The sequence below is a fragment of the Sander lucioperca genome, chromosome 8 (genome assembly GCF_008315115.2).
Source record: "Sander lucioperca isolate FBNREF2018 chromosome 8, SLUC_FBN_1.2, whole genome shotgun sequence".
NCBI classification, from domain to species: Eukaryota; Metazoa; Chordata; class Actinopteri; order Perciformes; family Percidae; genus Sander; species Sander lucioperca.
In genome coordinates this window covers 24410199-24421246 of record NC_050180.1, presented here as the reverse complement: position 1 = coordinate 24421246, position 11048 = coordinate 24410199, and the positions used below count along the sequence as shown (strand labels likewise).

General features: G+C 39.5%; 1 protein-coding gene across 2 annotated transcripts; it reads left to right on the top strand.

Moving 5' to 3' along the window:
• Positions 1 to 249: 249 nt before the first annotated feature.
• On the top strand, positions 250 to 10684 carry LOC116049910 (sorting nexin-4-like). Of its 2 annotated transcripts, XM_031299966.2 has the most exons (15): positions 250 to 437; positions 1268 to 1392; positions 2348 to 2489; positions 3501 to 3650; positions 4557 to 4604; positions 4806 to 4861; positions 5147 to 5219; positions 5553 to 5614; positions 5837 to 5902; positions 6090 to 6179; positions 7238 to 7337; positions 7639 to 7784; positions 8186 to 8300; positions 8485 to 8528; positions 8872 to 10684. In XM_031299966.2, the coding sequence occupies exons 1-15, from the start codon at positions 342 to 344 to the stop codon at positions 8873 to 8875; spliced, it is 1317 nt and encodes a 438-aa protein (XP_031155826.1). In that variant the 5' UTR covers positions 250 to 341; the 3' UTR covers positions 8876 to 10684. The 2 variants fall into 2 exon arrangements, with proteins under 2 accessions (XP_031155826.1, XP_031155819.1); XM_031299959.2 differs by having other exon boundaries at positions 8485 to 10684.
• The last annotated feature ends 364 nt before the right edge of the window (positions 10685 to 11048 follow it).

Here is an 11048-nt window from a genome sequence, read left to right as displayed (position 1 = left end):
CACAATGTCTGTATAAATCTTACTGCATTGTTGCATTTTACATTATATCATATTATTTTAAATAATAATTAAACAGATTGCCAGATATTATTCTGATATTATATTGTTTTACTCTTGTAACATGTATTTATTATTCTATTATTATTCTATTGTGTTTTATTATTGATTTAAAAAAAATGTTTGGCCATTTGTGATATAATGTTGATATAATTAGTAATTCAATACCGTTCATTTAGTTCAAACATTATCACTGATCAGTGGCCTCAGACTGAAACGCGCATGCGCACAACAGCGGGAACCCTCTCTGCCAGCTCAGCTGACAACAGCAGCTCCTCGGCCAGATGATGATGGCAGACTCTGGAAGTAACGAAGAAGTAGCTGTGATCGTTAACACCGACATCACTTCAACAGAATCCGAGAACAACCTTATAAACACGGTCGTACTTTTTGTTATTCTCTATGACAAACATGTTTGGAGTTTAAAAGCCTGTCTTCACTATTGAAAACTTCCCCATACAGGCCTAACGTAATGTAAGCTAATGATAGGTGGAGTTAACAGTGACATGAACAACGGAGACTTTTCCACTCACTCTCCTTTTCAAAGCTGTTGCAATGTTTAGAATGTTAACTGGCTTCAAAACTAAATGTAGCTACTAGTTCCTCAAGGTAACGTAAATGTTACAAAGTAACGTTAAGCTAAAGTTGCAAAATTGCTAACAGTGGTTAGTCTTTGGTAAATTACTCCTGACGTTAGCTTGCTAGCTAGCACGTCTGAACGCTAAGCCTAAAGTTTAGTTTAAATTAGCCAGAGTCCTCTTTGTGTCCTGCATGTCGGTCCAGTCCTAATTACCGTGGTTTCTAGTGAGAAAGGACAATTTCCGGGATACCTGAGCAACGATTTCTATGCCTTTGGTGGAAGTAGTGGAAGTATTGGCTTGTCTTGTGATCGGGGCACACGCCTGTCATAAGTGTAAAGAATCACAGTGTTATCTGCCTGCTTTTCTGTGCTCATCTGGTTTCATGCTTGTCAGTCTGTTTAGAATTGAATAGAATACAGCTGTATTCTCCACCAGAGTGGAAAATTGTCTTCTTTGTTCTCTAGGAACCTGAGAACACACACACACCTGTCTGTTTACATGTTATTTTTTTCTGATGCTCCATCATATATTGGCCACATACCTTTTATGTTTTTCTCTCCCTCTTCCCTTCTCCCTTTCTTTGACTGTCTTTTCTCATGCTCACACAATATGTTTTCTTGTCTATGTAGATGGTGGAAAGAGGGACAGCTCTGTTGAGAAAAATGGAGATAAACGTGGCAGAGGCAGAGAAAAGAACAGGAAAGAATACGGTTAACATGCAGGAAACCTATACAGTCTACCTCATAGAAATACGGTAGGTCATAAACTGGAGTGTCTAGTTTTCTGCTGCCATTTAATGGCAGTTTCGTTGTTTTTGAATAATCTACTGTTACTTTGTGCAATACATAAACAACTTTTCAGTTTCTTTACCCTGATTGTTATCAGGCTTACTGGATGTACAATGCTGGGATTTCTCCTCCCCTTCCGCTATCCCCACTGTCTATTTTGCAAGGGCACTGTCGCTGCATCTGGGACTTAGCTCTGCACAAAACAATTGTGAAAGCAAAAGTGCTGTGGAGATAGGTCTGGCAATGCAAGACTACCTTGATTGTAACAGCATATGCAAAATTGCATTATGCAATATGCAATTGCAATATGGTGCAGAAATAAACAGCAGGGACAAGAAGAGTGGAGTGGGACCACTTACTCCTACACTTTATCAATATTAAAAGCACATAGGTAGGCCTGCAACTAACGATTATTTTCATAGTCGATTAATCTGTTGATTTTATAAAATGTCAGAAAATGGTGAAAAATGTTGATCAGTGTTTCCCAAAAGCCCAAGATGACGTCCTCAAATGTCTTGTTTTGTCCACAACTCAAAGATATTCTGTTTACTGTCACAGAGGAGTGAAGGAACTAGAAAATATTCACATTTAAGAAGCTGGGATCAGAGAATTTTGACTTTTGTCTTAAAAAATTACTCAAACCGACTAATCAATTATCAAAATAGTTGCCGATTAATTTAAGAGTTGACAACTAATCGATTAAACGATTAATCGTTGCAGCTCTACACATAGGACATATTTGCTTTAGCTTGCACAGGGTTATTTCGAAATATCCTTAGAGTAATTAAGCCAAAGTTAGATGAGATATGTTGCTCATTCTGTGTCTTAAGTTGCTTTGAACAAGATCAGTAGCTTAAATGCCTTACCACTTCTATCATGACACCTGATAACAATACTGTTTTCTCATTCCTCTGTCTGCAGGCCAGCTGAAACTGTTCCAGAGGGGGGTACGCCTGCCACACCTGACACTTTGTGGAGACGCTACAGTGAGTTTGAGTTGCTGAGAACATACCTCCTGGTCACCTACCCCTACATCATCATTCCTCCACTACCTGAGAAAAGGGTGAGTGACACATACTGTAGGTGGAAGGAGACTTATAATTAATAAATAAAAAGATAAATTAAGGCCATTTATTACTATAGTTAATTTGCTTTGGTCCGAATGACTTGATGAGTTTGTAAACTTGGAGCGTTTTCCCCTTGGTTCGGTTTCATTTTTACACGGAGAAAAATCCTAGCGAAACCAAAATGCATCACTACCAGAGCTTATTGGTCAGATGTGTCTGGGGCAGGAGCAAGAAAGTAAATACAGGAAGTCCTGTGTTCTGGACTAGTGCATATTTCTTGCATCTCCATGGACAAACCAGCTCATTTCATTTAAATCATTTTTCGGACATTGTTTTGCAAGCAACGTTACTACGTCTGCTCTACTCGTGAGACTTGCTCTGCTCTGTCTCCAACTTTAGCGCCGGCTGGTTTGACCACGGAAATGGGAGTGACGGCAAGCTTGACTGCTGTCTATTTCTGTGAGAGAAACATTGCAAGCTGCCACAGTTTGCCTGCTCTGCCGCATCGCAGATTGCAAAGCACACCTGACTACAGGAACCATTTAGCTCAGACTTGCGGAGTACACATATAGTTTGGGCGGTTCGAGGTCAGGTCAGGTTCTCACCACAAACGAACCGCTCCTGAGTTTGTTTGAAAGCATACTGAGACCACCTCTTCAGGAGGTCTTGGTACGCTTGTTTGGTTCGCTTTTGGCGCGCATCCAAGTGCAATTGCTTCATTCACACATGCCCAAACGAACCGCACCAAGGGGGAAATTGAACTTTAGTGTGATTGAACCAAACTTAATGAGGCAGGTGTAAAAGCCCCCAAAATGTAATTAATTTGCTGGGTAAAGCTAAGGAGTTTTTGTGATGTAACTACTTCATCTGTAGTTAGTTAATGACATTTATTTAGTCTTTCTTTCATAGTTAGACAGTTTCTTCCTGGTAGTAAATGGTGTATACCCTTGTCTTTTGAGGTGGTATTCACTTTTTCTTTTTAACTCCCTGCATTGGGCCTCTTGTAGGCAGAGTTTGTGTGGCACAAGCTAGCAGCAGACAACCTCGACCCAGACTTTGTTGAGCGACGAAGAGTCGGCCTGGAAAACTTCCTGCTGCGTGTTGCATCGCATCCTGTCCTTTCCAATGACAAAATCTTCTTCCTCTTTCTGACTGAGGTTAGTACTCAAGCATTTAATTATTACGTTCCACATAATGTCCCATTGAATTCTGCCATACATATGGATGACATGGATGACAAAGCCTTTTATTTTTGCCACAGAGCTATTGCGTGCGCCCATACCAGGTAGAATAACTACAAATTCATAATTCTATTTTCTGTATGTCTGTTAGTATGGAAGTAGTCTATATCCTCGACGTTCCACTTCCGGGGTTGCTCTGTTGCTGACAGAAATTCTGCCGGATTTCACTCATTTAGGCCGGATATCCGTTGCCTTGGGCTTCCTCTGTGTTGCTCTGTGCGATTTATGAGGACTGTGGTTAACCTTTTCTCAGATCTCTGCAAGGTAAATCCAGACAGCTAGCCAGACTATATGTCCAATCTGAGTTTTCTGTTGCACGACTAAAACAACTTTTGAACGTACACAGTGTTCCACCAAAACAAGTTCCTCCCCGAGGCTATTTTGCAGCGGCGCCGCGGCTTTCCCTGTGCTTCGCACCGTCCAGGACGATTATGATTGGTTTAAAGAAATGCCAATTAACCAGAGCACATTTTTCTCCCATCCCGGAATGCTGTGTGGCCCAGCCAGACCTTCTTCCGCAGCGCTGTGGAGGACGGTGTGGCAAAGCGAGACTAGTATGGAAGTAAGCAGTAAACTGGTGAACTTTTCCCAGTTGAAAAATCCTTCTGTCCTTCCATTGCCACTTAATACACCTTTTTACTGAACTTCCGGATTTGTATTTGGTCTTCTCCCTGTAGCCTGTAGCAACATGCTCAATCCAGCGCAGCACCTTGTGGTGTTTTGTTGTAGTGCAATTTTCTGCTTGAAAATCCCATTTTTACACTGTGTGGTTGTTAATCCTGTCTGTCATGTGTCTGTCATCTGTCAATCATCTGTCCTCAGGAGAAAGGATGGAGGGAGGCGGTTTTAGAGACAGGCTTCCAAGACAAGGTACACAGTTAGTTGTACTTTGTCTCCTTCACACTTTAGTTTGATAGTACATTGTCTAACTGTTTAACAAACATCCATCAAGTTCCTCTTTTGCTGAATTGCTTGACTGAGAATTTAGTTGTAAAATAACACTGTCAGTGTCAGTGTGCCATATGCATATAAAAACCCTGTTAACAAGTGTATAATTCTGTTCCCTGACAGGTTGACTCCAGACTAAAGTCTCTGAGTGCCATGTTCAGAGTCAAAAACCCTGACAAGTAGGTGTACAACAGACAGAAAAAAAGTTTGATGATCATTAGTTTTACCAGAATTTATACAAAGCAGGAAATTTAGTCAAGATTACTGAATTATCGTGATCAAAAGTGAATGATCCCAGTGGCAAAACAGGTAGTAAGAGGTAACATTAGATGGTAATTAGGTGATAATAAGAGTTTCTCATAAGTAAACATCACACATTAGAGCAAAACAAACTGAAGCACAAAGAAATGCTAATAGTCAGTTAAACACTGTTTAAGTTATGATCCATTTGTTGTGTTTTCCAGGCGATTCACAGCACTGAAACACTACAGTGATGAACTGAACACTGTCATCTCTCAGTTACTGAGGGTGCGAGTGGTGAGTTTTGGGATGTGCAAACAAACACACACCTATATTCAAATGTCTGCTTAGGTTTGGCCTGTGGTTTTTTGTATACCGTACTGTGCTGTGTAACATGGGCATTCATATTTCACTGGCATTTGGTCTGCCAACTCCTGAGAAAAATAACTGGGTATTTAGCGTGCTAGATTTTTGACCTTCTTCATCAATTACTTCAACTCGTGTAGTACACAATTGGCGTGTGTGAGCTTCTGTGAGCGCTACCTATATTTATTTGTGAAGCAGCATCATTCTGGATTTATTTTTCTGACTATCCATAACTTATTAATGATTTGATTGTCTTTATTTTAGAAAGTAGCAGACAGGCTGTATGGAGTTTACAAGGTCCATGGTAACTACGGCAGAGTCTTTAGGTGAGAAACACCTGTCCTGTTGTAACTGCATTTATACATAAAATCATAGTTATGGCCTAAAAGAGGGCGCTACATGTAAACAAAGAGCATCAGCAAGCCCTAAATTAAAATTAAAAGGCACTATCAAGATACCTTTAATTTACACAGTTGCTTATAGCCATATTGTATTTAACATCAGGTTGAATTTCGTATTTCTTGAATTCTGTATTGTTGTGTCTCCAGTGAGTGGAGTGCTATTGAAAAAGAGATGGGAGACGGACTACAGAGTGCTGGCCACCACATGGACACGTAAGTAGACTAAAGATGCACTTTAACTAATGTACCCTCTCTAACACTCAAACTGTAGCTTACACTTAAATGTGTTTACTAAAGCAGTAATAGACCAGTCATTAAACTACTAACTTAAACACATTCTTACACATACAGTAATACTTCTTTTTGTATTGGTTTACTTATGAATGTGACGTGTACACAGGTATGCTGCATCAATAGATGACATTCTGGAGGAAGAAGAGCACTATGCAGACCAACTGAAAGAATACCTTTTCTACACTGACGCGGTCAGGTGTGTGTGTGTGTGTCTGTGTATGTTAAAAAGAGATAGAGCCAGGTCAAACAAGAAGCAGCCATGTTTTATTAGTTCATTGAGCTAATGCTCTTGTTGGTATTGACAGAGTATCAGACTAGATTGTAAGTCAGCACACTTGATTACCATTTGGTTTGAAGAAATATCACAATATGTGTTAAAGTGGAATTGACATGAAAGCATCATACATACACCCAGTATTAACCCTGCTGGAGTGTTCTTGACTAGTATGAAGCTAACTCTGACCTTTTAAAGGCTGGGCTCAAATTACATCAGGCTCAGGAGAGGTGATCCTTCATTTGTTTAGAGCTGCAACGATAAGTCAAATAATCAATTAGTCAACTGAGAGAAAATGAATCGCCAACTATTTTGATAATGAATTAATTGTCTAAGTCATTCTCAAGCAAAAAGACATTTTTCATTGTTTTCTAATGTTTTATAGATCAAAAATTAACTGACTAATCATGAAAATAATCTGCAGATTAATTGATAATTAAAACAATCATTATTGCAGCCCTAATTTGACGGAGAGATAAAGGATATGCCCCCTCCAGGGTATTGGTCATTAGTCTGGCAAGAGTAATGTTAGTGGTTGTAGAGATAAACCCTCACTTTTCCACACTCAGTATTGCTCTTATGTTTATATTTGGTTAAAGCTTTTCTTAGGTGGGGTTTAGAGGTGTCTGTTAAATAAGGAAAACATTTACTTGCTGTGCTTCCGCCTCATGCTGACTTTGTTCTATATATTTCTATTCAAAACAATGCAACACGCAGCGGCGCAATTGCAAATATTTTAAACCATCTTTCAGCAGAGCATATAATGCAGACCTGTAGTTGTCAAAGGGCACTGAGGTTATGGCTCCTTTATTAGATGAAGATCAGCTGTGTCTTACTTTATTAATAGTGGTAGTGAAAGTGTAATTTCTGTTTGACTGTAATGTTAGTATCAGGATGCAACAATGTCATAGGACTACACATTTTTGGGGTTTAAATTTTAAATAACTTTTATAAAAATGTCTGTGTGTTTGTGAATTAAGGTCAGTATGTAGGAAACATGAGTTGATCCAGTATGAATTGGAGATAGTAGCTCAGGACCTCGTCCATAAGAAACAACAGAAAGAAGAGCTGGCTACTGGGGTAACGCACTAATATTTACACACTCGCTTATTGTCTCTCACTTTCTCACACATTCTGGGCACATACACAAGTGGTACACACACACGCACACACAATGACTGTGTCAAGTCAGTTGTCAAAATTGTGCATGATTACACACAAGCAATATAAATGAAGTGTGTGTGTGTGTGTGTGTGTGTGTGTGTGTGTGTGTGTGTGTGTGTGTGTGTGTGTGTGTGTGTGTGTGTGTGTGTGTGTGTGTGTGTGTGTGTGTGTGTGTGTGTGTGTGTGTGTGTGTGTGTGTGTGTGTGTGTGTGTGTAGACAGTACGTATCTTTTCTCTGAAGGGGATGACCAGTAAACTATTCGGCCAAGAGAGCCAGGAGCAAAGGGAGAGCAGGTTGGCAGCCCTGGAGCAGAGTATCCAGGAGGGAGAGGAAACGCTCAAAGAGAAAAACACAGAGTGCCAGTACGCTCAACCCCAATTATTAAATCCTCCACCTTCTTCTAATTTGTGTGTCTTTTAAATGTATTCCTTCTTAAATGTCTGGTCCTCTCACTCTTTTCTTCTGTCTGGAAATACAGTATATTGTCTGTTTTATAGTCAAACAATTTGCAGATACCTTATTACTTTTTCCAAGCATGAAGTGGTGGATAGAGTTCCTTCTTTGAAGTCTGAATCATAGGCCGGGTAGCCCAGAATCAAAATCAGGTATTATGTATGAATAAAAATACATCAGTAATATTACTCAGTAATTTTGAAAACAAAAACTATCACATTGTACGTTCTTCTTTCTCTTCTGTGTCTTCTGGTCCACCATCCCCACCCTTACTTAACACAAAATGATCTTTCTGATTGTGTCTCTTCAGCGAGTTTGTGCAAACAGCCTGGGAAGACATTGAACGTTTTAAGGAGCAGAAGGACAAAGATTTGCGTGAAGCACTAATCAGCTATGCCATTATGCAGATCAGCATGTGTAAGAAGGTATGGGACTCTTTTCCACAACGCATATGTTCTTAAAACCTGTTTACTTAAAAATGCCAGGCGTTTTGTGATGTTGATTCTTCAGCATGTTCTGCTCCCCATCTGATTTGAGATTGAGAAAATTGTCTTGTTTTTTGCTGTCTTTCTTTCAAAATTGCTCTCGGACACTTCATCACTGTCTCAGGGAATCCAGGTGTGGTCCAACGCCAAGGAGTGTTTCAACAAAATGTGAGCCACTTTCCAGCCAATCACTCTCTTGCACCAAAACAATAGCCAATCAGATTGTTCAGAGTGGGATCATCAGCCAATCGTGTAACTGCAGTCTTACGGAGATGGACCACGGGAGCCCAAATACTGCCTTCACTTTGTTTGCTACGTTGAATGATTCTGTTTCTTTTTCCTCTCTTTCTCCCTCATGCACACACATTTATTTAGAAAGAGTTTCCAAGCCAGTCATTTGGTGGATCCATGTCTTTTTTTTAAATCCAAGTGTCTTAACGGTACCATTCTCTTGGCTTTCTGCTGATGTAGCTTTCATACTTTTTGTACCTTTTCCTCCTTTGTTGCACAGCTGACGGTATGTCCAAGAGGAAAATACTGCACTAATAATGCATGATAGTTGCACATTGGGAATGGCTGTGCAGTGTATTGTGGTTGTTACACTTCTTTTGAGTTATCTCTCACCCTGAAAAATGTACATTAGTTATGAGAAGCTGTGCATTTCAGTCAGTGGTTCATTTGACTCTTTTTAGAGTTTCCTGCCTTAGAGAAGTTGAAACAAACTGTGTGTTGTGCCTTTCCGATGTTTTACTTTTAGAGATTGTACTCTTTCTGATGACAGAGTGAAAACAAGTTCTACAGCATCAAGTTTGTTTGGTCTGATTTTGACCCTTTTAAACACATTATTTGTCACTGCACTAAAGCATAAAACTTTTACTTGGATAATGAGCCTGTCGCCCATGCTAAAGTCTGCAAAAAAATGTCTCTCTGCATAAGCATCTATAAACCATGTTCCCAGGCCTCCCAAATGTAGCAGAACTGCACATTGAAATAAAAGGGCCGACGTTAAGGAATTAGTCTGGAAATTGTTGCCAGGAATTATATCCAGAATGAGAATACTTCTTCTCAGCTTCAAAAAGGAAGTGCAGTCTTTTGAAATTCTAGTTATTAAAAATGTCGGGCGGAGATCATTCAGAAACAAGAAATTAGATTGTAAGGCTAGGGAACATAGACCAAGCTTTAGGAAGTCACTACAAATTCACTTCCTTTTCTTCTTTTCCTGAAATACGTTTTTATACACTTCATGCTGACGTCAGTCTTTATGCTGTTATTGATTGATAGCCGACCAAAGTGCTTATGACCAAGTACCAGTCTGTATAGTACGGACCACAGGAGAGGGGTTGACAAGCTTGGGGTAGTTTTGGTTATTGATATTGTTTTGTTTTTTGTCTTGTGCCAAATCAAAGAGCCATGAGTAAGATACAGTCATGAAGGCCTTACAGCGTTTTGGTTACAGTAGAGCCTCTTTTTCTTGAACTCATTAATGGAGTTTTTGAAGACTGAAACATTGCACCCCCAAAAACTACCTGATCTACCAAGTGCAACCATAAGTGTTGTTAAAAGCAACACACTTACAGATCAGTGGAGCCTTTTCTTTGCTGTCGAGTTTTATAGCCTTAAAACGAACATTGGTTTTGTACAACAGGGGAGGGACAAAAAATTAGTTTGGCCCTCTTTGCCGACTGTCAATGTGTCTCACCCCTTTTTCTGATGTTAAGTTACTGCACTAACTAATAGGCATGAGTTCAAAGCATGCCTTAGGTCAATGTTTATGAAAAATACTGACCAAATAGTGGAAACCTTTAACTACAGATATGTTGGATCCTCAAATTCTGGCTCCGTACTTATGCTATGTACATACACAATACATGTGCTACTTTTGCTTCCTTAATGATATCCACCTGAGGAGGAAGGATTAGTACTACTAATGGACATGTAAAAGTTGTGCAGAGGTTACTTTCTGTCAGTTTACCCTACCCTTTCAGAATAAACAATCAATTCACTCAAATAATCCCAAATTGAGGCTTTATGTATGTTTTTATAATAAATGTGTAAAATGAGAGATTGCTTTTATGTTCATGTAATCATTGTGCTAAGACTCTAATAAACCTATTTCTTTTTTTAAACTATTTTCAGTGCGTTTTCATAACAAATAATGTACAAATGAGTCTAAGGTGATACTGAAAGCTACGATATGTGACACTGCTGGTTTCACACAATGTTTACAGATTACTGAGCCAGGATGCTTGATGACTTTTCATGTATGGGACATTTTGTTTTTCTTTGTGTCTAAAAGACTAAATAAACTTAAATGAGCACATTCTAAAGGTCAGACTGTTGTAATTCATCTGTGTCAAAGTAACACAGCGTCACAGCCCTCGCCCCTATGCTAGGCTTATCTCTCTCTCCCTGGATGTAGCCCTCCCTTCACCATTTATGATATACAATATGAAAAACAGCTGAGATATAGGCCTAAAGATGATCTAAAACTTAAGGAAATTCGCACTATGGTGGTTTGTATTGCAATTATCTTGTCAAAAAGGGCTTTTGAATATGTGTACACTGCAGCTAGGAAGGGCTCGACAAAGCCTTGAACATTTTCACGAGTATTGGGATTTGAACGCCTCATATAGAAAAGATTGGTTGAAGGTGTGAACTATAATTGTGAACGAAAGGCGCCACCTGCCG